Source organism: Aspergillus terreus, genomic scaffold (assembly GCF_000149615.1).
Source record: "Aspergillus terreus NIH2624 scaffold_6 genomic scaffold, whole genome shotgun sequence".
NCBI classification, from domain to species: Eukaryota; Fungi; Ascomycota; class Eurotiomycetes; order Eurotiales; family Aspergillaceae; genus Aspergillus; species Aspergillus terreus.
In genome coordinates this window covers 806,212-830,356 of record NT_165929.1, presented here as the reverse complement: position 1 = coordinate 830,356, position 24,145 = coordinate 806,212, and the positions used below count along the sequence as shown (strand labels likewise).

The window sequence follows — 24,145 nt, the reverse complement described above, 5'->3', positions numbered from 1 at the left end:
GTGAAAATGCCATACAAGTGTCCAAACTACCTATGTACTCCGTGAAGTACTGTACTAGTTATAGACCAAGACCCATGGGTTCGTCGTCATCACGAATTGCCGTGATGTCAAATCAGATTTCAGTGTCACAAGACGCTAAACATACATAGGCATCAACAATAGATCTTTCTTTCTTGAGCACCCATTTTGCTTTTCCAGAAACTTTCAATCGGACTGCCTGGAGACAGCGCCGGCCTCTTTTCAGTCTGGGAGATCTCCCAAATTCAACAGTATAATGCAAGATACACGCATCCAACAACCAGGGGATATTAAAAAGCGAGAGCATATGCAACACAAGCCAATCGGAAGAACCAACAGATATATATACAGGTGAAGGGGCCAATCGGCCAGAGAGTGGCGGGTAGAGCGGAAATTAGGTAACGCTGTACAGGACAAGATCGCACGAGTATGAAGGGAACAGAATGCTGGCGCCCGATGGGGCACAGGCATCTGATAAGAGTGGAGAAGCAGGAAGTGGCGAAGCCGGTGGGCATCCAGGGTCATTCTAGTCAAAGAACAAGCAGGAACCAGGTCTCGGAAACGCCGGAAGAAGTCTATCACTGGCAGTGAAAGATTCGTACATGGTGCATTGGCCGCGTTCAGATCTCTCCGAACATCTCATCGAGCTCATGGACGTCCACGGTCTCAGGGCTCTGCAACTCTCTCCACGAATCATAGACTTTCTCAACGTCCGTGTCGACGGCGGCCAGAGACACCTTGCTTTCCTGCTCCGCCAGATCAGACATCTTCATGTCGAGATCCGGAATGTCGCTATTGAGCATATCAATAGACCGCTTCAGAGTGGAGACTGTCGGGATATTGGGATCCTCGGGAAGGCTGATCTGGGGGGTGGCCCCAACCGTAGCCGAGTGTGATTCAATATCCAGCCCATCGTCAGAAGCCGCACTCGTACCAGACGAGAGAGACGAGGCCACTGACGTGAGCGAGGGAGAGGGGGATGTGCCAAAGAGAGCAACTGCAGCGGCATCTTCCGACTCTTGTTGCTGAAGGTGTTCTTGGAGGGAGGACTGGTCCTGGGTCGGACTGTGGGAAAAGTAATCGCCCGTGCACGAGTCGGACATCCGCTCCTCGCTGATGGAGGACAACGGGCTGTCGTCCATGGCAGAGTCGCAGATACTCATTCCCCCTTCTTCCAGCTCGTTCAGGCCTTCCGACAGCGCAGAAAACCCCCACTTGGACTTTTCAGGTTGGCCGACTTTTTGCTCCGAGGCCCGCTCGCGAACAGCGCTGGCAGTTTGCGTGAACTCCTTCTCGTCGCCTTCGAGGGGCGGGGAAGCAGCACGATTGGAGTGCAGGAGACGCGCATGGTGGAAGTCCGGAGTGGCTCTGGCAGAGGAACCATCGAGATCGATATTCTCTTCCTCGAAGTCGGGAGAAGATAGATCAACCTCCGGACTGGGGCTGAGGCGGGAGCGCTCCCGCATTAAAGCGTCCTCGTCGTCATCGTCCAAGTCAGCGCTAGAGACGCTGGGCGTGATGTTCTTTCCCTCCAACCTGGGAACCAAGACGTCGTCTGAGTTCTCCGGGATGGGTTGGCGAGGGTATGTTGTCAAGTAATAGTACACTTTGCGAGGGTGGACGAGAATCAGCTCCTTCGCCAACGGACAGGGCGCCAGAGCGGTCCAGGGGCGCTTCATGTATGTGCTTAGGCGGGAGGAGAGGAGAGCAGCGGGGTTGGCAGAGCTAGAGATGCGCACGGTGCTGTTAGTATCAGATGGCAGGGAGAGAGGGGAGGGGAGGTGGATCCCACACGTACTTTGCGACATTCTCGTTCAGGGTAATCAGCACGGCGGCCAGCTCCTTGACTAGATGGGGGCGATTCCCGGTCTTTTCCAGCTGCTCGATGACGGCGACGACGATATCATCGTTGATGCCCTCTGTATCCACTTTAGGATTGAGCGTTCCGTCCGTCGGCGAGGGTGGCGGCGTCTGTTCCAGCGGACCGCGTCGACCCGTTGTGCGCCCGGCCGACAAGGTCGCCGAGGCAGTCGAGGATGGCGAAGGCTCGGGGGAGAGCGATTGTGAATCGTGCGATCTCTTCACTTTCTTGGATGGAGGGAGCGAGTCGTCGGTCGCGTGAGGTGGTTTGGAAGCCGACGGAGAGCGACGGGAAGTACTCGGGAGGTGGATCCCCAGCGAAGGAAGCGACAGAGACTTGCGACGAGTGTTGTAAGGCATGATGGTGAGATGGATGGATTAGGGAGGTTGAGTAGGATACAAGGATGATGATGAAAGGAGAGGAAAGTATAGCAGTAGAGAGAGAGGGATAGTGGCGAATAGAATAGGTAATGATAGTATAACAGTACTGAACTGAACTCAAACTAAAACCACGAGGAAACCAAACGACAACGATCAACGGCAAACCACCAGATACGGATGGGAAGGTATGGTCGTACAGAGGGGATAAGAATAATAACAACAATAATAATATAATAATAATAACACACTGAGGCAGAGGGAGAGGGAGAGGGAGAGGGAAAGGAAAGGGGGGGGATGGGATGGGATGGGAGAGGATGGATGAGAACAGGGAGGGAAAGGGAGCCGTCGATGATGGATGGAAGGTGAGGTCCGGCTGGACGGGAGAATCCAGTCCCAGGTAATCACCGCAGAGTTCGTTGGCCAGTCGCCGCTGCTCTTACAAAATCAGAATAACAATAATAATGCAATAATAATAAAAATGATCAAAAAATAATGGTCATAGAATGGTTAGATGGAGTCGTGAGGAATCGGCCGTTTGGTTGTGTTATTATTTTTTTCTTTCTTGTGGGTTCTTTCGATCTTCGTGAAAGAAAAAAAAAAAAAAAGGGCGGGCGGGTTTTCAGGTGGCGTTAATTGGTCCGATACACGATGGAGCCTGGAGCCCCATCTGGATTTTTTTTTCTTTTTTTTTTTTCTTTCATTTTTTCTCAAGAATGCCGGAAAGAATTGGAGGGAAAAAAATTCTAGGAGCTCCCAGGAAACCAGCATGAATAATGAATATTTCAGAAGTATTCATAACATTGTGCCGATAGTATCAGGGCAAGTTTGCATTTATTTGCATAATACAGCCATTGTGGAATCTTCCTACCCCTCCTTGTGATAGATAAACTACCTCATCATCTACCGGTATCTCTCGACTCACCGCTTGTGAACTATCGCAAGTGTAAGAGTACGTACTGTACGAAGTACACACATCTTGCATAGACGGTATCCGTCCGGGTGGAAGGGGCAAAAACTGCGGTGGAGCCCACCATGTGTCGATGGACTTTTCTATGACGACCAAATACGGAACCCCGAGCGATCTGATTGGCACCAGGCGGAGCGATCAACTGAGGTTCTGCATGGAGTCGACTCCATGACGGAGTCTGCGCCCGTGGAGAGAGGCAAGTCCGGGTAACTACTGCAAGACCTGCAGCTGAACCGCCGGTTGCTGCGCAGACAGGGAAGACTCTACAACACAACAAACAACCGGCCAGAGACAGCGCGTTCAGAGTAGAGTAGGCCTACACCCCGTAGACAGGGTACTGACCGGACCCGGGAATTCTGACCCTGACGCCGTCCGTAGCTTCATTTGATAGACAAGGGTCTTCACCGACATCTGCGTCTGTTCCCCAGGAAAATCGTCTGAAACTCCGTGTTCGCCTTCCAACCAGCGTCGGCGTCTCCATCGCTGTCCCCGTAGAAAATGGCCACACAGGATAGGGTGAAACCGGGAGCTGCCTACCTACCCATCATCCCAGACACCATCTCCAAGAAGGGTGCCTCATCTCCGGGTAACTGCATCATCACTGGTTGGATCCCATGGTACAGAGGTCCAACCGATTCTTCTTCTTCCTTCCTCGTCGCGTTCCAGCTCGGGTTGACAGAAGTAGCTATCTCGCCTAGTGAGCGCTAGTCGAAGCTAAACAACCTCCCACTAACCGAGATGGTTGCTAGGGCCGTCTGTCTTAAAGCAAAACTAGGTAATCGAAAAAAAGAAGAGTGGATCATGCTAGCCCAAAGAGAGCAAGAGCGAAAATAACCGGACCCACCACGAATCAACACCCATCCAATGACGATGACCGGGGGTTCCAGGACAATCGTGCCTAGCGTCGCCGTTGGAGCAGCAGCGGCAAATCAACCTGCGGCCGGTCATGGTCTGAATGCCGACTCGGAACGAACAGATGGAACAGGGCCCCAAAAAAATGGATGGACAAGGAATGATGGACGCTTGGTCGACGGTTGGGTCCTCGGATGTGCGAAGAATGCTGGATCACGCTCGATAACCGCTGCGGTTGTGATGTATCACCCACCACCGGCAAGGGATAACCTTGCCCTGATTATCCTGTCATAGAGGTATGAATGCACATCCATTCCTTTTCGCCATCCCTGGGCTCAGTTGCGTGGTGGCCCCTTTTCCTCATAACAGCCCGTTTTCATGCGTTCCATGTCCATGTACATGTACATGTACATCAAGAAACAGTAGGGTAGTTTAGTTACTACCCATCAGTAACGGTGGCTCGCAATGAAGTATCCAGCGGCCGTAGTGTCAACTTCACCGCCTGCAGCAACTGCACCAGCGTGGCAATTAATATACTATACGGGCTGTAGGGGCGAAATTTCTCTGCCGCGGCCATTGAATCTCTACACGTCTGCAGGAGGGGTTAATCCTATCAACACAACTCAGCTGAGTGTGGTAGCGCTCGTCCAAGATCACGAATCATAGATGGTCTCTCTGTACAAAGAAGCCGGCTCGGTGTCTGTGACTTGCCGCATCAGGCAAAGCGACAACACTGGGCCTTAACCCCATGTACCTAAGAAACCAGGATCAAGATGCCTGCATGCAGGGTATCGGAGAAATTCCCAATAATTGGGATGGCACAGAAAACTTCATGTACTCCATACTCCATACTTCCATGGTTTGTCGATATCTGTAGCTGTGATGCCAGGAGAATCAAGATGCGGAGTACCACTGGGGGCAACTGGGCGAAGTACATTAGCCGTGCATGAGTCCCTGCGCACTCCTACCCCGCAGGTACACACGCCATCTTGACCTCATCTTGATGTCTGGGGAAGATCCGTCTTCGGGATATCTTCTGATTTGGGTATCGTGTTGATCGTCTTTCAAATTACAACAGTCAACCGCCTCTCCTCATGATCAACATGGAATTGACTGGTTTGGATATGACCACAAAAGAGTGCTGTCATAAAGGCTTTTGCAAAAGTAATACTGACGTGAGTACCCCAGTACATGTACATGGTAGTGATAGACCTCTCCACTCCAGCATATGGTTGGATAAGCGATATACTAGTATACTATCACAGATCTATGTCCCGTCCGACTTTCAGCCAACCGCTCAACACGTAGTCTATCGTTAATGTACAATGATTATCTACATCCTCTATCATACACCTAATTCTTCCGCGCAGGCCGTAACACGTACTTCCAGGTAGTCCCAAAATGCCACCGTTTCTCCTCGACCACCTCCAGCCCACTTTCCTCAATGATCTTCCCAATGTCTCGGTTCCACCAGCACCCATGCCGGTCGGCATGCGCCGGAGCGAGGTTATCCAGAATATCATTCAGCCAGCCGTAGTGCGACCGGCCGTGCTCCAGGAGCAGAATCCGACCACGATGCGGCTCCGCGATAGATCCCAAATGGCGCAGCGTGCCCGCCGGGTCCGGCATCGAGCACAGGCCCATGGTCTGCACAATAGTATCATAATAGGCGGGCTTCCCATCCGGCGAGACGGGGGGAGCGACGTCCTTCGCGTCCTGCGCACGGAACGTCGCATGCTTGAAGTCCGGGTGGAGCTTCACAAATTTCTCCCGCGCAATGTCTACCATCTGCGGGCTGAGGTCGACAAACGTCACCGAGCGACATCCACGGACATCCGCGCGGCCGTCCGTGTCGTATCCGCGCCGTTCGCCGAGGTCGTAGTACGCCAGGTTGCGTCCCGTGCCGCAGCTCACCTCCAGGGTGTCGCCTCGCGCCTCCTTCACGAGCTCCCGGCGTTTCTTGCCCATCCGCATGAGCTTCTCGGACATCTCGACGTCCGCGTCGAAGGTGCCCGCCGTCCGGTTGTACCGGTCCGACACATCTTCCGGGACGTTGAGTTTCTGCGCCTGGGCTACCTCGCGCTTGTAGGACGCGTAGAGGTAGCCGCAGTACGTGCTGATTCCAAGAGCACTGACGCCGAGAATGGTCATTACCCGCGGTGACATGGCGGTCTGGGGTTCTGGGTCTGGTTTGAGGTTCAGCAAGTGTGGATTGGCTCGTTTTGGTAGCGAGCGCGCGGCCGACGATGTGCTGGAAGCAGTTAGATCGTGACAATATCGCTTGCATGTGTTGAACTTGAGGTACATGAAGAGGGTCTGGGGTAGGCGCTCACCCTGGCCCTTCAACGGGAGACTTGCCCCCAGGCCGCGGAGGACTAGGCTTGGGTACCTTGGTCTTCTTCAGGGCAGCCCGACCTGCTCGCGATGCACTCATGGTGGTCGATCAGCGCAGCGGATGTGATGCAATGCCATGCGATGTCGGAGACAAAAGGGGCGGTTCTCCGGGACGACCAGGTACCGCCTGTCGATTAACCTGGAGCGGCTCAATTGAAGCGCTGAGGAGATGTCGCCCCCGCGATTGGATATTCGTAGGAAGTTGTGCGAGAGAAGCCGGTGCAGTAACGTCCAGGCAGAAAAAGGAATCGGAGAAAAGACCGCGCTCCGACAAAGCCAAGACCGGGCCGGCGGCGGCAGGCTCCTCATCAGCCCATCAACGCTTATCGCACTGCCGGACACAAAATTCCCTTCCCCGCATCCCAGAAGTCACTCTCTCCTCCTCCTCCAGAGCCGGGACTATCCAGAACTGCTCGCCTTCACGCCCTCCTCCTCTGCTGTACATAGGCACGCCTCTCAGCGAGTGACAACTCACAATGGCTGTTCCGTCCAAGATCCTGATTGTCGGAGGAGGCGTGTTCGGATGTGAGTTGATCACCCCCCATTTCTTCTCGGCGGCATCAATTCTTACATATTGACCCCCGCAGTGTCTACTGCGCTCTCTCTGACGAAACGACACCCGACAAGCCAAGTCACCCTGCTGGAAGCCTCCCCCACCATCCCGAACCCCCACGGCTCGTCCGTCGACACCTCGCGCATCGTCCGCGCCGACTACTCCAACCCGATCTACGCAAAGCTGGCCGTCGAGGCCATCGAGCGCTGGCGCAACACCGAATGGGGCCATGAGGACCGCTACATCCAAAACGGACTCCTTCTCGTGTATCCGGACGGCGACTCCTCGGGCAAGGACTACGCCATCAAGAGCTACCACAACGTCAAGAAGCTGGAGGGCAAGAACGTCGAACTGCTGCCGTCTGAGAAGGACGTGCTGCGTGTCGCCCCCGCATTCGGCCCCAACCTCGGCGTTTCCGGCGGCTACATCAACTGGGGGTCCGGCTGGAGCAACGCCGAGGAGGGCGTCCGGTACGCGAAGAAGAAGCTCGACGAGGAGGGCAAGGTGCGCTTCCAGACCGGCGAGGTGCAGCGCCTCCTCTTCGGCGACGCCGCCAACAAGCACAAGGTCACTGGCGTCGTCCTCGCCGACGGAGCCACCGTCTCCGCCGACCTGGTCATCCTGGCCACCGGGCGCCTGGACCGCGAAGCTGATCGACCTGCGCGGTCGTGCCGTCGCCACCGGCCAGGCCCTCGCGTACATGCGCATCACCGACGAGGAACAAGCCCGCCTCGCCCATATGCCCACCATCCTCAACTTCTCCACCGGCATGTTCATCCTCCCGCCCCGCAACAACCTCCTCAAGATCGCCTGTCACGCCTACGGCTACATCAACACCAAGCCCACGCCCGTCCCCGGCGCCGACGGCCAAACTGCCAATATCAGTCTGCCTGACATCGACGTCCCCATCCCCGTGGATGCGGAGAATGAGTTCCGCATGGCCTTGAAGCAGCTCGTCCCGGCTCTTGCGGATCGACCCTTCTGCAAGACCCGCGTCTGCTGGTACACCGATACGTAAGTTTCCCGCCTCCCCTTCCGTTTTGTTCAGAGGAAAGGAAAGTGTACTTCAGGAAGAAGAAACGGATATTTATCGAATATAACCATACTGACCAACCCAGTCCCAAGGGAGACTTCATCGTCACCCACCACCCGGAGTACTCCGGCCTATTCGTCGCCACCGGTGGCAGCGGCCACGCATACAAATTCTTGCCCGTGCTGGGGGACAAGGTCGTCGACGCGTTGGAGGGTACGCTGGACAAGGAACTCCGCGATAGCTGGGCCTGGCCGGACCCCGTAGACGAAACTACGTTCTTCGGGACAGAGGACGGAAGTCGTGCGGGCCCGAAGGGGTTGCATCTGACGGAGGAGTTGATCAAGGATAGAAAGGCGAAGCGCACGAGCTCTTTGTAGAGTTGCACTATGTCTCCGTGTAGATATGTTGCGTGTCTGTATATAGTGGTGTTCTATGGACATGTATATTTGTAGAACGTATGAGAAGGGTATCCACATCAGGCTGGGAGTTATATATATATATATATATATATATATATATATATATATATCGGTCCAATATATATCGAACGACCCCGGACATATATAACTTTGTAATGAGCACCAAGGCACAGGGAACATATGCTTGGAGTCCACATCATCGAGAACTGCAACAAACCCTTGCTTATGTAGGTACCGACTCCATGGTCATGGCATTAGTGTACTCTTAGTTTGGAGACGCTCAGATGCTAGGCGACAATTATCGAACTGATCATGACATTTCAATATTTCATTCATCCACTTGTGATAATGGTCTAAAGCAGATATTTTTTCCCTTCTGATCCATATCTTCTTCTCCCCTGGGGTAACCCACCATTCAAGCCATCGCAAGCAGGCCAACTGCCAGAAAAAGACGAGCAACGAATAGGTAATTAGAAGGAGGCAACCATTCGACCAGCGCACAGTACCGCCCCCTTGATCCGCGGGTGTGCGACTATCTAATTGTAAAACACTTGGAAGAAACGTTGGAACAAAAACCGGGGAAGAAACGAGACCAAATCGCTAAAACGCCGTGAAAATGCTAGCATCAGAAATCGTCACGTGCGAGTTGGGAAAACTTCCGCATCAGCGAGGCCGATTCGGAGCTCATAATACAACCTCGCAACAAAAGCAAGGGACAACGGGGCAAATTTTTTTGATAATACAAGGGTATGAAAGTGGTATGGGGTGGAGAGAATGATCCTCCCGTGCAGTGCCGTGTCTTACGAGGCCTTTTAGACCTTGCGGAAGTCTGTGGGTTCAGGTTAGCTACATCGCGACCGCAGCGAAGATGATGCCGAGGTGCCATACCAGACAACACAGGGTAGATCAGCTCGAAGGCCTGGTAGATCTCCTCGCGGACCTTTGCACCAGTCAGGACAATCTTGCCACTGACGAAGATCAAGAGCACAATCTTGGGCTTCATCATGCGGTAAATCAGACCCGGGAACAACTCAGGCTCGTAAGAACTGAAGTTGTGATGGCGGCTGGCCAGACCTTCCAGACGGATGGGGAACTTGATGTCACAAGAACCGACGATGTTCTGGATCTTGAAATCCGTGAACTTGGCATTGAAGCCGAGCTTCTGGATGATACGCGCGTATTTTCTGGAGGCCAGCTTGGAATCGTCTTCCGACTTGGCACCAGTCACGACCATCTTGCCCGAGGCAAAGATCAGAGCGGTGGTTTTCGGTTCCCGGATACGCATGATCACGGCCGCGAAACGCTATGGAGAAAGAAAAGAGACAAGTTCAGCCACACTGTACCCTGAAGAACAACTCAGGGAGGTGTGGGAAGTAATACCTTAGGATTGTACTCCGCATTTCTTGCGTGAAGCGCGATGGTCTTCAAGTCCAAACGACAGTCAAGGTTGACGGTAGCGACAATGTTCCTTCAAGGGTAGAAAAAATCCTTGTTCAGTATTCTGGAGAACCAGAAAAGACAGCAAGAGTATACTCACTGCAACGTAGGCACAATTCCACTCCCCGGAGTGTTGGCACCGGGGGTCGCAGCGGGAGTAGCGGGCGTCACCCCGTTGCCATTGGCGGCATTTCCTCCCTGCTGCTGGCCGTTCACATTTCCGTTCGCACCCTGCGCATTCATCGCCATGTTTGGGTCTTTATCGGACGGTGGGGTCAGATCACCGGCACCACCGGGGAAGGACAGAGAAGCAGGAGACGTGAAGGCCCGGGCCTGCTGCGCGGTGGAGGGATGGGTCGTGAGAGAATCCATTGCGACGTGAGTAGATACTCGAGCTGTAGACCAGCCAAGGCTGAAGAGATGCAAAAGCTATCAAGCAGTAATCTGGAAGGGAGATAAAAGTTAGTTGGTGGAGAGGTGATATGATTGATAGGGGAGCGGAGTGGCGAAGTCAGGTGAGACGAAGTAGATAGATATATAAGAGACGGTCGCAACGGGAGGTTCCGGTTCGGGATGATGTGGGAGGCGAAGATGACAAGAAAAGTCAAACTGAAGAAAATTCTAAACGTACCTTGTGGGTGGTGTTGAAGGAGATGGACAAGTCAATGCCTCCCCTATAGGAACACTGCTTTTGGAGATGATTGCACCGTTGTGTAGACACCAAACGGATGAGCTCAAGAATCAAGTCGAGGAATGCAAGACTCGATCAGGATCCACAACCACAAGAGACACCAGAGGGTAAGGTAGTGAGAGGAGGGAGAGAGACAGAGAGAGATGAAACTAGAAAAGCACAGTGAAGTGTTTTCTAGATGGAGGATTAAGGCAGGAAGGAAGTGTCACTTTCGCACAACTATGAGGAAGGTGACAGAACCCGTGCAGGAAAGGGAGTGAAGATGACTCTTTTTTGGGTAGAAAATCAAAAAACTTTTTTTTTTTTGTTTTCGTTTCTTTTTTGAGATTTGGGGATGTCTATCTGCGGTGTGAAAGAGAGTGTGGATGAAAGATGCAACAAGATGGGTTGATGCAAACTTCCTGTTTGAGTAAGGTCAGGAAAACCGAAAAAAATCCTCTCGAGAAGAGGGTTTCCCGCGTGGAATTCCTATTAGTGAAAACTCTTCCCGGAAATCGCTTATCGGAAGCAGCAGAAGCTAAGCTCTGCGCGATGAGGAGAAAAGGGAGGGAGGGGAGAGAGGAGGGGAAGGTGGTGGATAGGTAGGGAGTTGTGATGGCGTTCCGGGCGGTGCCAAGACCAAAATCGAGAATTCCCAGAGGGGGTCAGAAACGGGAGGTTGGGCCTTTATATAGGGTGACTCACGGACAGCCTCAGGGGGGGAAAGGGAGGCTGGGCCCGGCGGCGGCGGCAAAAGCAGCGATGGGCATCCATGGGTTTGTTGCCCGTTAGCGCTCCACTAGCGGCTTCTGCTCGACCAATTCGGGGGTGGTCTCGTCTCTGGTTCGTGGATCGGCGCTCCCAATGTCTGGGTGACCCACTTGGGCGCTTCTGTTCTGGTTGGTGCGTTTCCTCCTTACGTATTTTTTCACCTCTTTTCCTCCCCCCAGTCGACGCCATGGTTGCAGCCACTCTCTCCTCCCACTGATAGCCCGCCCCACCACCATTCCGTGTCCTCCAATCTTCGTGCTTCCTCGCTGTTCTCGGCGTTTCCCTCTCAACGCGCCTGTCAACTGCTTGCCGCTTTAGCGGTGGCCATCTGAACAAAAAGTCGGTCGCTCGCCCCTCGCGAAGGAGGCTTTTTTGACTGGTTTGGATGATCTGTCCTGTTTATCCTGATGAATCTACACGCGGGACACGTTTTGTTTGACGTGTGTTTGACCGTTATCAAGTCGACTGGCACCAGTCTCGGCTTATCATCATGTATCGTACACTCTCATCGCATCCAAGACGCGACGACACGACCACAACGCGACTAGCCGACAGCTTCCGCAGGCCACTAACTATCTGAGCGCTTGACAAGCCTTGTCGAATCCTTGTGCCGGTGATAGATCCATATCGCCCCAAACCAGCATGGGCTTCTTGATTGGAGAAGGCGACCTGTCGGCGCCAGTGGTGGCGTCACTGGCCAGGCGCTTTCCCCAGATCTCTTATTCGTTTGTGATCCACCGTCTGGATCTCTCAGCTGAGATTTGATTTCACTCTCCTTTTTATGCACACTGGAAATTCAGATTTCGTTTCATCCCCTGAACCCCTCTCACGATCTGTCAGATCACTGGGGTTTGATCGCTGACCCGCGGAGGGTTCGTTTGGACCGCACAGACGTCATCCACCGATCCCTTCTGCAAGAAGTTTTGTACAGGTGTCCAGTACGGAGTCTGTCTAATCTACGGTAGTATTCCTTCCTTTACCCCCCGATTCCGCAGGAGGCATTTCTTGAATGAACACGTACTCCTAGATACAGTATGCGCTTCTATATGTATCTACGGGTATGCTGAATGCCATTTTTCCTCTTCTGTTGAGGACACATAACTTGCAATAAGGATGGATAGGACTTATTACCGTATCAGGATGGACAAGCCTCTTTAAGTTGGATAGAATATGAGACGGCATTCCACCGGAGTACAAAGGAACAAATGTTTACATTTCGTTATCCATGTTATGCAGGCAGGCATGCGACCTTGTTGGTCACCTGAACAGTTGAGAACTTCACCAAAGGGGACCGGGACCGGAGTTTCTTTGACCCAGCTACTCTCACATGATCCAGATTTACTCCGTACTGTCCTCAAATAATAATGACGCCAACCAATACAGGGTATCTTCATGTGACGATGACTGAATGATGATGACCACAGCTGTCTAGATGTTTCGTACTTAAGTAGGTAGTAAGAATGTATAGCAGACTTGACTGCACTCCAGGGCACACAACACCTTATATAGAAGGGTTGAATCTCGCGGAGTCTCTCTCAGCTATCCGAGTCTGAGCGAGAGAGCTGCCAGCAACAGATAGGTTGTATGGGCGCGGTTCGCGACGGATGACGGGCCAGCAGCGGACGGCGGAAGAGGCAGACGAGCCTGATTCCCATCACCGCGCCTCCCATTGGCTGTGCTTACCTCGGGTACGGGTGACTGGCGGCCGCTGACCTAACCCTCCCGCCAAAAATCCGCCTTAGTCACTCTCCGATTGCCATCTCCGACCCGGTGACGAAGCAGAGCGTGGGAGAACATCTCTCGGTGAAATTGCGTCCGCCCCATTTAAAGACTACCTCCTCTTTACCCGGCCTTCGATCGTGTGTCATGTCCCTGGCCCGATTGTAGCTTCTAAACGCCGACCAACCCTCCATCACCACGCCACCCTCCCTCTTACACTCGACTTAACATCCTCGCAATGGCTTCGAAGGGAGCCGTTTTGCCTCTGCTGAGGTGCGAACTGCGACCTGCTCCCTCGCGGCTTTCCAGAGCCTCCTCGTCTCTATCCTCGTTTGCCTTGTCCGTGCGGAGATCCAACAGCTCGCTGTCCGGTCGCAGAACCTCTCGTCATGCCGCACTCTTCACTCCCAGTCGCACCCCCGGTCAGATTCGGACCTTTTCGCAGTCGCTATCGAGACAACTCACGGACGAGCATGGCAACTTTGACCCCCGTCAGGTGGAGCGAGAATCGGACGAGGTTGATGTGTGCATTGTTGGTGGTGGTAAGGTCCCAGAAATTCCTTGATCCGTAGTTAAAGTTTGACTGCCGTATCTGCTCCGTGGAGGGGGTTGAATATGCGCGGATGAATGCTAATTGTTCACCCACCCAGGCCCTGCTGGTCTTGCCGCTGCGATTCGGTTGAAACAGCTCGCCAACGAAGCTGGAAATGAGGAATTTCGCGTGATTGTTCTAGAGAAGGCTGGAGAGCTAGGTGCCCATATTCTGTCGGGTAATGTTCTCCAACCGACCGCCATGAACGAGCTCCTTCCAGACTGGCTGTCTGAGGAGAACCCCTCCCGATTCGAAGGCGCCACGCCCGCCAAAGACGACAAGATGCGCTTCTTGACTGAAAAATCGGCCTTCCCCATCCCTGCGCCGCCGCAGATGAACAATCACGGCAACTACATTATTAGCTTGAACGAGCTGACGAAATGGATGGGCGAGCGCGCTGAGGAGCTGGGAGTGGAGATCTATCCTGGCTTTGCCGCCAGTGAGCTGGTCTACAAGTCCGACGGCTCAGTCCTCGGTGTTGCAACGAACGATCTCGGCGTCGGCCGGGATGGCAAGGCGAAGGATAACTTCGAACGGGGCATGGAATTCCACGCGCGCATCACCCTTCTCGCGGAAGGTTGCCACGGCAGTTTGACGAAACAGGTGATCAAAAAATATGACCTTCGGCGCGACAGCCAGCCTCAAACATATGGTATCGGATTGAAGGAGATTTGGGAGATCCAGCCGGAGAAGTTCAAGCCCGGTGAAATCGTCCACTCCATGGGTTACCCGCTTCCCAAGGACACCTACGGCGGTGCATGGATGTATCACTTTGGCGACAACATGGTCAGCATTGGTCTGGTGGTCGGCCTGGACTACCCCAACCCCTGGCTGTCTCCGTATGGCGAGTTCCAGAAACTCAAGCACCACCCTCTTTTCAAGGAAGTTTTGGAGGGCGGTAAGTGCATCTCCTACGGTGCCCGAGCTCTGAATGAGGGTGGCTTCCAGTCTATTCCCAAGTGTGCCTTCCCTGGAGGTGCTCTGATTGGTGACACCGCTGGCTTTTTGAACGTCCCCAAGATCAAGGGTACCCACACCGCGATGAAGTCCGGCATGCTGGCTGCGGAGTCTGCGTTCTCAGCTCTGAAGGATGACGACAAGGGAACGGTTTTCATGTTCGACTACGAGGACGCCCTTCGCAAGTCGTCTATTTGGAAAGAACTGTACGAGGTCCGGAACATGCGCCCTTCTTTCAGCACCCGGCTTGGCCTCTACGGTGGTATTCTCTACTCGGGTCTCGAGGCCTACCTGTTCAAGGGTAAGATGCCATGGACGCTGAAGCACCACGGCACGGATGCCGCGGCCACCAAGCCCGCCTCGGAATGCGAGAAGATCGAGTACCCCAAGCCGGATGGGGTGATCAGTTTCGATATCCTGACCAGCGTGAGCCGGACCGGTACCAACCACGAGGAGGACCAGCCGGTGCACCTGCAGGTGGAGGACTGGGACAAGCACAAGGACGCCGCGTGGCCGAAGTACAAGGGCGTGGAAAACCGATTCTGCCCCGCCGGCGTGTACGAATATCTGGAGGATCCGAGCAAGGAGCACGGCGTTCGGTTCCAGATCAATGCTCAGAAGTAAGTTGTGAAGTGTCCTTTTGTGGGTTGACTCGGAAGTTCTAACGATGATTGCAGCTGCATCCACTGCAAGACGTGTGATATCAAGGTGCCGACGCAAGATATCAACTGGCAAACGCCTCAGGGTGGAGAGGGCCCCAAGTACTTTATGACATAGTTGGGTGTTCCGTTGTATTTTTGATTGTGTTTGTTTGAGCTTTGTATCAAAAGCAGCTGATTAGACCGGGGCGGGATATATTTGTACATAGTATTGTTACTTAGGTTGGCCATTGTCCGGCAATTTTGAAGCCAAGTCGCTTGGTGTGATTATAACTACTGGACGTTACTCTGAGTATCTGTGACTAAGAGAGGTGGACAACGCCCCGTGGGGACGGCGGGACGGAACCATGGACGCTGGAGGAACTTTAGGATTCACATCCCCCACCTGGATGTCGAGGAGAGATGGGTCGAGAACCTGCCCACATTTAGAGGATGCTTGAAAGATTGAACATGGAGTCATGTTCGGGCGGTGTGCTTGAAGTAGTCGATTGTACTGGACATGTTGAACGGGATACCAATGCCATGCGTATACATCGATGAACCGAGGTGGTTTGATGAAGACCAAGAGCGTACGGAGTAAGGTACCTTTTAAGTACTTTTTATACTCCATTCCCCCATACTAGTTACTACTAAAGTACATACTCCGACATAGTAAAGAACATTCCTGGCGCTGGGCGGGCCACGTGGATCCGCTGGTCAAAGTGAGGCGGGTGTCTCCAATCAGATGCGATATGCTGCTTTCGCCTGGCGGTCAGCGCCCACCATCTTCTTTTGTCCTGCGTTCTGACCTCCGCTCTCTGCTGCTGCTTCTGCTTCTTCTTCTTCTTCTTCTTCTCCCTCCTCTCGGTCTATCCTCTTCCCTTCGTCTCGCTCTCATCCTCTTCCTTCTCACCTCCACTCTCATCGTGGTTCTGTCCCCTCGGCGAGGACGTCCGTCCGGTCTCTTCTCCTGGAGTCTGAGCTGTTAGCTCTTCATCCCCCGACCAACTGGGCCCACCGACTTAATATCCGGACCATCTTCCATCATCTAAACAATCAGGATTCCTCCATCGCTAGAATCCCGCGGACTATTCTCCTCCTTTTTCAAAGGCCGTTCCCACCCGATCCGGATCTCTTTGGACGCCGTGGATCCCCGGACACACAATAACTCCTACTAATCCATTAGCTGTGTCATCTGTTTACTTTTCGTTTCCCATTTTCCCTGGATTGTCGACCGCGATCAGTGGTGTAGTCAACAACCATGACCGAAGTCTCATCGACGCGACTTTATCTCGGGAATCTTCCCCGCAATGGTATGCAGGCACCTGTCAATCTTCCCCCTCGCAGCCCGATCTGGATCATCAGCCCAGCCCTTCCACCAGCTCGTCCACAGACCAGGATATTCCACAGTGTTTATGTTCCTTTCGGGTCTCTTCGACGACAGAAAAGAGCTTTCTGATCAATGTCCTTCTGGGCTATTCTCCCCGAAGATATACATGGTGTATTTTCTTGACGACTGGCTTGGATCCCCTTTCGAACCTGGATATTTCACGCCGATATCTGTCTCTTATCAGGAACTGTTCGCTATGAGCTAACATCATCCCTATGGCGCCTCTCGGGGCGCCATGGGCTTTTCCCAGTAACCAAACAGGACATCGAAGAACATTTCAGCACCCATGGCTCCGGAAAGATCACGGAGATCAAGCTGATGAACGGGTTTGGCTTCATCGAATATGAGGATGCGATGGATGCCCGTGACGTCGTCCCAGGTAATCTCCACCGTATATCCCATCCCTGGCTCCGTCATCTGGCTAACAAAACCCTGCAGCGTTCCGTACGTGTCTATCCCGGCATCGATGCCTCCGAAAACATATGTTCTAATCGGTTATTCAGATGGGAGTGATTTCAAAGGAGAGCGACTCACCGTTCAGTTTGCGCGTGGCCCTCGTCGTAAAGAGAATCTCCCAGGCCCGATGGATCGTCCGAACATGCCGCGACCCCGTCGCACGATCTTCCGCATGTTGGTTTCTGGGCTTCCGGAAACAAGTTGGCAGGTTAGCAGCCCACGCCCCATTTTCCTTAGGAATCCTGGACATTCTACAACCCTGCCGGTGCTTTCTTGACATACTATTCCCAATATGCTTCTATCCCACCTTTTCTTTGCTTTTTTGCTTGTTCCGCCAAGGTGACAGTCTATGAATGCCACATGGCTGTCATCAATTCCCGGATAACATGGATCCTTTTCTCTGTGACGGACTATTTCCACCAACCCATCCACCCATCCACTGCGGTGCCTGGTGACAAGAAGGTGCATTGCGAACTCCCAACGCACCGTCGTGCAGTACAAGAACCGGATCCGTCGTTCTGGATAGGAGCCTGATCGCCAGCACTACAGCTTCCCATGGCCTGAGGAAATTTCTTTCTCGCTGGCTTGGTCATCACTATTCCCATACCTTTTGGACAACTTGCCTTGTCTTTTCCCTTTGCCCAGGAGGACTACCGGTGGCCCACGGATTCTGGATTCCATCCCTTGCTCGAAAATGGACTTACACCGGTGGATTTTACAGGACCTCAAAGACTTCGCTCGTCAGTCTGGCCTTGACGTCGTTTACTCCGAAACCGGTCGCGAAATCGGGAGAGGGTAGGTCAATTCTATGTCTTCCGGAACGATTTTCGACCTCATTAACACCGGGATCACAAGATTTGTTGAATTCGAGACGGCCAATGATCTGAAGACTGCTGTCGAAAAACTTGACGGCCGAGAGTTCAAGGGATCCAGAGTCAGTTGCATTGCAGACGTAAGGACCTCGCCATGCCCCAGGAACCGGACGAAATCCTCATCCTCTCTTAGATCCAAGCGTACGATGATCGCTTCTCCCGTGATCCCTACCGGTCTCGGTCACCACGCAGGAGCTACCCCCCCATAGATGAATATGACCGGAGGTTCCCTCCACCCCGTGGCTACAGCCCTCGTGCTCACTACCGCGAACGCTCTCCTATTCCGCTCCGTCGGGACTACTACGAGCGTGACGGCTACGGTCGCCGTACTCCGCCACGCCCCAGGATTGATGACTACCCGCCTCCGCGTCGCCCCTATGATGACCCTTACCCTCCTGTTCCGCCTCGTTATGATGATCCATACATGCAGCCAAGGCCATACGGGCGCCCTCGGACTCCTCCCAGAGGCGAATATGTCCCCTATGATCGCCGTGGCTACTGGTAGATGCTTCGCTTGTCTCCATGTTGGTTGGTTTGTTTAAATGCATGGCGGATACCCACTGTGCGTTTGTGCCTTTGCTTTTCATGAACTCCCTGCGTGCTAGTTATCTTTCGCGATGGTCATTCGTCGAACATCGAACATGGCTTTATCGCTTTCGCCTGGACCACAGGAGGCATCAGACTCGGACCGAGCAGCTCCCGCTGATGCATATCGCGCTGGTCCTGGGTGATCGCACGGCTACCCGGATTTCCTTGTCGAGGTGAGATGGGTCGGCCTACTCAGCACAGACGCGTGGACGGTTGTGACGCTCAATGTGATTATGATCTTGCTCATATCAGGAGGATATTGTACTTTGGACTAAAATTCGTTCTCGAAATCAACCTGATATAACGATTGGCTTGGCCTTCCTGGAGTTGCATGTAGATTCTTCACCGCAATCAAGTGGCCAAGGTGTGGTCGTGTCCTCGGGCATCCACTCGGATCTCATATGGTCTGTAACCTCATCATCCTTGTACTGCTCTTTCAACCAGGAATTCCAGTCCCAATTGATCCAACACTTGAAAGAGACGGGCATTGCGTTTGATTCGCAAGGCACTGCCCACCGCACAATAGGGCTAATGTACTGCCCCGGAAGCATCTTTGCCTCTTCCTCTGGTTCGCCTTCCGGATCGTAAAATCGTCCGATAATAGCATGGCCGAAGTCAATGACAGTAATGCCCACTTCGTTGGGGTCACTCTCGTTAGCCCGCACAATGATATTCCGCGGGTGCATGTCAAAATGGTTGACATCCCTCTGGTAGAGTCGTGACTCCGTGTCGATGATTTTCTTCATGATCGTTTGCCGCTGGAACATGATGGAATCTGACGGGTTGAGTTCATTCATTGGAATGCCACTGACCTTCTGGATGAGAACCAGTCGAACAAACCGGGATCGATCTTGATCCACGGAAAGCTCGAGCGAAAACGACCCGTAGTATTCGGGGATGTTTGCAATCCCGGAAAGACGGTCATATGCGGCGGACTCACGCCGATACTCTCGATCTGCGCATAGAAAGGGCTCGAAGTCATCCTGGTAATGATTGAAATATAGAGGACCATAGAGTTTGGCAACTATTTCGCGGCCAGACAGTTTCAAGCCGTGATTCAGTACTCGCACAGTAACAAGCTGTGAACATTGGCCATCGCGGGCTCGAATGGTGTCTGTGATCTTCAAATGGAGCGTCTCACCACCAAATCTCCCCTCAGTCGGGGGATGGCGAAGACACCGGGTCAGAATATCGGCATGTTCTCGTTCTCGAGCAACCTCGTATTTGAGGGCGATTCCATGCCACTTCGGCGGTGGAGGGGATGGATAATGGCGTGCTACTGATAGTTCATGACCGGGAATGTATGGTAATGGAGGCTTCTCGATTTTGTGAACCGTGTTGTAGTCAAGACAGAAAGGGTCGTCCATCATGGCTCCAGCAACTCCCTCAGTTCCTAAGATTCCTAAGATAGGAACAATGCATGCATTCTCAGATCCACAGGACGTGTCGCATCATGTGAACAATCTTTCTTCACCCTTGTCATACAAAGTACCTAGGTACTAAGCTGTTCTAAGAGCTGTATGCACAAAAATCAGAACATATGGATGTCGCGACCCGAGTGGAACATCGATGGCAACAGACTCTGTCCCTTGTCCAAATCGGCAATGGCCCCTTGAATCCGGACGGGGATCTTTCCCATGGCATCGACTTCAATCTTGCCGGCCAGATGATCGGCCCACTGTCCTTTGGCCTCTCCCATGAAGAAGTTTTTCAGCATGATCCCCACCTCTTGGGGGGTAAGGTCGTGGGGATGAGCTGCTTTGTCGTCACCCTCCTTCGGCTGCGCGAATCCCTGCTCCCGGATATCGTCGATCTTCTTCAGCGTATCCATGGCGGACTTGTTGCTCATCATGCTGTCCAGGGTCAAGGATAACATCCAGCACGCGAGGGCTTTCTTGTTCCACATGAAGAGATCCCAATAGCGGATCAGGCCTGGTTCAGGGATCGCATTGACAAAGGTGAATGCGTCTGTGGAGATCCGTCGAGCGTAGAAGTCATTACCGGATCCCAGCTCAAGACGGCAGAGAAACCACTTGGCTCCCTCGACTGAAGAGAACCGCGCCAGCACCCATTCACCGGCGATAGCATGGAGGTCAGATTCCTGCACGAACTTGAGCATCCGACCCAGCTTCTTTTGGGCTGGGGTGATATGTCTTGGATCGTCTTCTTTATTGTCTGGGGGATTATCACGCTGCGTCTCAGAGGATGTCGTCTCAGAGGTTGCCTTCTCTCTACAGAGTGTTTGCCCTTCTGAGGATGCATTGCCAGCGACTCCCCCGGTCTTCTGAGATGAATTCCCGTTGCGAGATTCTTCCTCCCCGGAAATTTCCCGATTCACAAGATGGACGATGTCTAGTTGCTGTTTCAGGACATCCCTTTCGCACGAGAATGCAACCAAGGTATAAGCAAAGCCCGTGCTGATGGTGCACCATCCGTCAATGTATTGGCCACTCATGGCGTTGGCAACGTTGGCCTTGAGGGCATCAGCATCTTGCATGGTCACAACCACCCTTTGGATATCGAAGACTCCACGGATCCCAGCGCTGGTCACTGCAATGGGGTTAGGGCAAATCATCTTTGTTTCCTGCTCCACTTCGGATGGTTTGTCTTTTGTGATGTCCTTTGGGCTGTCGGACCGGGGTTGTTCGTCCCCTCCTGTGGCGATGGAACTTGGGGCGTCATTCCCTCGAGATACTTCGTTGAGGGTATTGATGATACGGTCCAGCTTCTCTGTTAACTCTTTCCATTTGCTGACTTCGATTTCCTCCTGCCCAACCCCTGGAGACTTGTCCATGGAGGATTTCTGTGATGGAGAGGGCGCGTCGTCTCTTCCCCGGCTGAATGCAGAAGCCATTTTCGACAACTTGATGTCCGTGTCAGGCAGCTTGAATGAAGGTGTCTTAAACGGCTTCCTCTTGAAGAGCCCAGTGTTGCTCGCCTCCTCTTTAACTTGCTGATCACCCTCATCTTGCTTTCCCTGCTCCTTCATGGCTTCCTCACTTTTCTTCTTCTCCTGTTGCTCCTTCGCCTTCCGTCTTTCCTCTATCTCCTCCTTGACGGCATTCGATATTTCTCTCATCACATTCTCCAACTGTTCAAGGCGTAACTGGATCGATGCGAATTTCTTTTCCTGCAAAATTCCAATAAGGATTTTCAGGGACGAGAGTATCTCGCACTCCTTGTCTAGCTGCTTCACGGTGTCGAAGGCCCCAATAAGCATTTTGTTCACCCGTCCAGTGACCTCGCTTTTATGCAAGTGCTCCTTTCGGATAGTATTCATCACTGCTTCATTCATGGGCGACGGATCCACTTCGAAGGCTTGAATATTCGACGGATACAGCGACCGCCCCTGAACAGGACTGCCCGAATGCCTGCCTGCCCAGTTGAAGACCGAAACGTCATTCGACGTGATGACGACTTCGTCCAGAAGACGTGCCAGGGCTTTCGGCACCCCCTCGGCAGAGAACACGGGAAAGCGAACCCCCAGGATGCCCATCAGAGAGTACACCTGGTCCACGGGCACCGTGGTGTTTCGGTCAGATGCCGTCTTGATGACACTGTGGGCCGAGAATTTGTCGGGGCTGATATCCTTCTTCCAGCCTCCTAGGGTGTCGACTTGGCCGAAATCAGAGATGTAGTCTCGGTCTTTGCGGACGACCGGTTTTGTTTCGATCGCCAATGCCCGTAACAAAAGATCAAGCACCGCTTTTCTCTTTCCTTGACCCTTTGGTAGAGCAAGGTCGACAAGACCCTTGCAGAGAGTTTCCAGGAACTTTTGATCCTCATCTCGCTTCGCTAGAGAGGAGCTTTCGTCGTCGGCCGCTGTAGCCTCAGCCGCAGTGGCGACTGCATCCTCGATCAAAGCTTTTGCAGTCAAGTCCACAATGTGCTTGGGAGCTGTGAATCCGATCTCCTCCAGCAGGTGGATGATTCTACTAGCATTTTGGACTCGAGAGGTGTGATCCTAAGCGATATTAGTAGCCGAGCAGATGGAGCGGCACCGAAGGCGTGCAAGCTCACCTTGTTCCCTTGACGAAGCTCGCTCAGATTCTTTTTCAACACATCCTTATTGATCTCAGCGCATGTCGAGTGTTTATAATAAGGTCGGATGAACCGACAGAAGTGGTAATAAGGCCCGATTCGGTCGATGTCCCGGTCCAGTGGCTCAAACAGAGAATTGACGTAGAAGGTCGTCTTACTGAGGACCAGTTCTTGCAACGTCCAACCACGAGTGGCCCATTCGACCTTGTTCTTGACAATCTCACCGTGTTCGTCCGTCTTCGTACTGTAGACCTTGGTGATATCATCGTACTGCTCAACGTTTCGCTCCAGGAACGTCTGTTGCTCCTCTTTCCAGTACTTCCATTCATTCACCCATTCTTCGTCGGACCGCTTGGTATCAAGATGCACCAGACAGAGGTCGGCGTTGGTGTACCAGTCTCCCATCAAGGGCATTGACACCGTATATTCGTTGACGTTCGCCTTGTTAATGCAACACGTGTCGAGCCATACGTATTTCTTGCCTTTGCGAGGAAACGGTCTAGATTCGAACAGCTCCTTCGTGTGCTTGATAGAGTTGAGGATCTTCCGCAGAGACTTGTTCCTTTGCAGAGCGCACAACAGGTCCTCAATGATATAGGACTCCCGTCGCCGCTGATCAAAGCGTTTGATCCAGTCATCCTGGTCAGACCTGGCTTCTCTGCATTGCCTCTCTCTGGTGTGGACAAGTTTCTCTTCCTTTTTTGCCTTTCCGATGGCCGTGTCGGAGATTTTTTCCACATCCCCCGTATTCTGGAAGTCCTCCACTAGGTCCGTATAGTATTTCGCTTCCCGCTCGACCTTCTTCCGATGCGCAGTGGCGCGCCTGACGCCTGCTTCTGCGCTTGCGAGATCCCACTGAACGGCTTTGACCTTCAAGAACTGCCTGAGCAGCTCCTCGATGGAGTCTACCTGAAAATCAGAGAGGAACGCAAGGACCTTCCCCTCCGCCTCGCGGAGATCCTTGTCGCACAGTGCGACGACCAAGTCGATATCGTTATGGTCGACATTTTCGCCTGCGGTGAGGTGCTCAGGGTCGAGCGCTTTGGCCTTCATAAAGTACTGGTAGTCGATTTCGCTGCCCTTCCAGCTATGCGAGATGATACAGTACTGGTCGTCTGGGCCCAGCGGAAAGGCATCGACCATGTTCTTGGTGTCGATGTCGATCATGCGGAAGGGTGTCTGGACCTCCTGCGACGCCGGCAACCCGTGGATGAGGTCCTTATCAACCGTCTGCTTCGGGAACTCGCGGATAAACTTGGGCCTGACGCTGGGCGAGAGGAAGTGGTTGAGGAGACGCCGCAGCTTGTACTTCTGCTCCCCGTTCAGGATCTTCTTGAGCTCCTTGAAGTCGGTCAGGAGTTTTCCAAGTGCTGCGGCCTCCCTGACCACCGCGTTGTTTATTGCTTTGTCCACGACATTGTCCTTCAGGGCTTCGGAGAGACTGGACTGGGCCCAATCTGTGACGAACGACGACATTGGGCCTTCCTTGGAGAGACTGGGCGGTAAGATGAGGATGACAATGCCTTGGACTGATGGT

The 24,145-nt window shown here is 53.1% G+C and overlaps 9 protein-coding genes across 9 annotated transcripts; 3 read left to right on the top strand and 6 right to left on the bottom strand.

The window, feature by feature from the left end:
* Window positions 1-638: 638 nt before the first annotated feature.
* ATEG_04545 (uncharacterized protein) lies at window positions 639-2,238 on the bottom strand (the record flags this gene model as incomplete). Its single annotated transcript, XM_001213723.1, has 2 exons — window positions 639-1,743; window positions 1,817-2,238. The coding sequence occupies 2 exons, from the start codon at window positions 2,236-2,238 to the stop codon at window positions 639-641; spliced, it is 1,527 nt and encodes a 508-aa protein (XP_001213723.1).
* A 3,193-nt stretch (window positions 2,239-5,431) lies between these two features.
* On the bottom strand, window positions 5,432-6,512 carry ATEG_04544 (class I SAM-dependent methyltransferase; the record flags this gene model as incomplete). The annotated part of the gene is made up of 2 exons (XM_001213722.1): window positions 5,432-6,329; window positions 6,412-6,512. The coding sequence occupies 2 exons, from the start codon at window positions 6,510-6,512 to the stop codon at window positions 5,432-5,434; spliced, it is 999 nt and encodes a 332-aa protein (XP_001213722.1).
* Window positions 6,513-6,948: 436 nt separating this feature from the next.
* ATEG_04543 (FAD-dependent oxidoreductase) lies at window positions 6,949-8,435 on the top strand (the record flags this gene model as incomplete). The annotated part of the gene is made up of 4 exons (XM_001213721.1): window positions 6,949-6,997; window positions 7,060-7,640; window positions 7,714-8,039; window positions 8,144-8,435. The coding sequence occupies 4 exons, from the start codon at window positions 6,949-6,951 to the stop codon at window positions 8,433-8,435; spliced, it is 1,248 nt and encodes a 415-aa protein (XP_001213721.1).
* Window positions 8,436-9,289: 854 nt separating this feature from the next.
* ATEG_04542 (TBP family protein) lies at window positions 9,290-10,286 on the bottom strand (the record flags this gene model as incomplete). The annotated part of the gene is made up of 4 exons (XM_001213720.1): window positions 9,290-9,306; window positions 9,366-9,780; window positions 9,858-9,945; window positions 10,015-10,286. 4 exons carry the CDS (start codon window positions 10,284-10,286, stop codon window positions 9,290-9,292), a joined length of 792 nt encoding a protein of 263 aa, XP_001213720.1.
* A 3,026-nt stretch (window positions 10,287-13,312) lies between these two features.
* Window positions 13,313-15,400, top strand: ATEG_04541 (electron-transferring-flavoprotein dehydrogenase; the record flags this gene model as incomplete). Its single annotated transcript, XM_001213719.1, has 3 exons — window positions 13,313-13,616; window positions 13,725-15,243; window positions 15,301-15,400. 3 exons carry the CDS (start codon window positions 13,313-13,315, stop codon window positions 15,398-15,400), a joined length of 1,923 nt encoding a protein of 640 aa, XP_001213719.1.
* Window positions 15,401-16,864: 1,464 nt separating this feature from the next.
* ATEG_04540 (uncharacterized protein) lies at window positions 16,865-17,700 on the bottom strand (the record flags this gene model as incomplete). The annotated part of the gene is made up of 3 exons (XM_001213718.1): window positions 16,865-17,138; window positions 17,186-17,294; window positions 17,532-17,700. The coding sequence occupies 3 exons, from the start codon at window positions 17,698-17,700 to the stop codon at window positions 16,865-16,867; spliced, it is 552 nt and encodes a 183-aa protein (XP_001213718.1).
* A 101-nt stretch (window positions 17,701-17,801) lies between these two features.
* Window positions 17,802-18,484, top strand: ATEG_04539 (putative pre-RNA splicing factor Srp2; the record flags this gene model as incomplete). The annotated part of the gene is made up of 3 exons (XM_001213717.1): window positions 17,802-17,902; window positions 17,963-18,059; window positions 18,113-18,484. The coding sequence occupies 3 exons, from the start codon at window positions 17,802-17,804 to the stop codon at window positions 18,482-18,484; spliced, it is 570 nt and encodes a 189-aa protein (XP_001213717.1).
* Window positions 18,485-18,857: 373 nt separating this feature from the next.
* On the bottom strand, window positions 18,858-19,334 carry ATEG_04538 (uncharacterized protein; the record flags this gene model as incomplete). Its single annotated transcript, XM_001213716.1, has 1 exon — window positions 18,858-19,334. The coding sequence occupies one exon, from the start codon at window positions 19,332-19,334 to the stop codon at window positions 18,858-18,860; it is 477 nt and encodes a 158-aa protein (XP_001213716.1).
* A 764-nt stretch (window positions 19,335-20,098) lies between these two features.
* Window positions 20,099-24,084, bottom strand: ATEG_04537 (uncharacterized protein; the record flags this gene model as incomplete). The annotated part of the gene is made up of 2 exons (XM_001213715.1): window positions 20,099-22,531; window positions 22,588-24,084. The coding sequence occupies 2 exons, from the start codon at window positions 24,082-24,084 to the stop codon at window positions 20,099-20,101; spliced, it is 3,930 nt and encodes a 1,309-aa protein (XP_001213715.1).
* Between the last annotated feature and the right edge of the window lie 61 nt (window positions 24,085-24,145).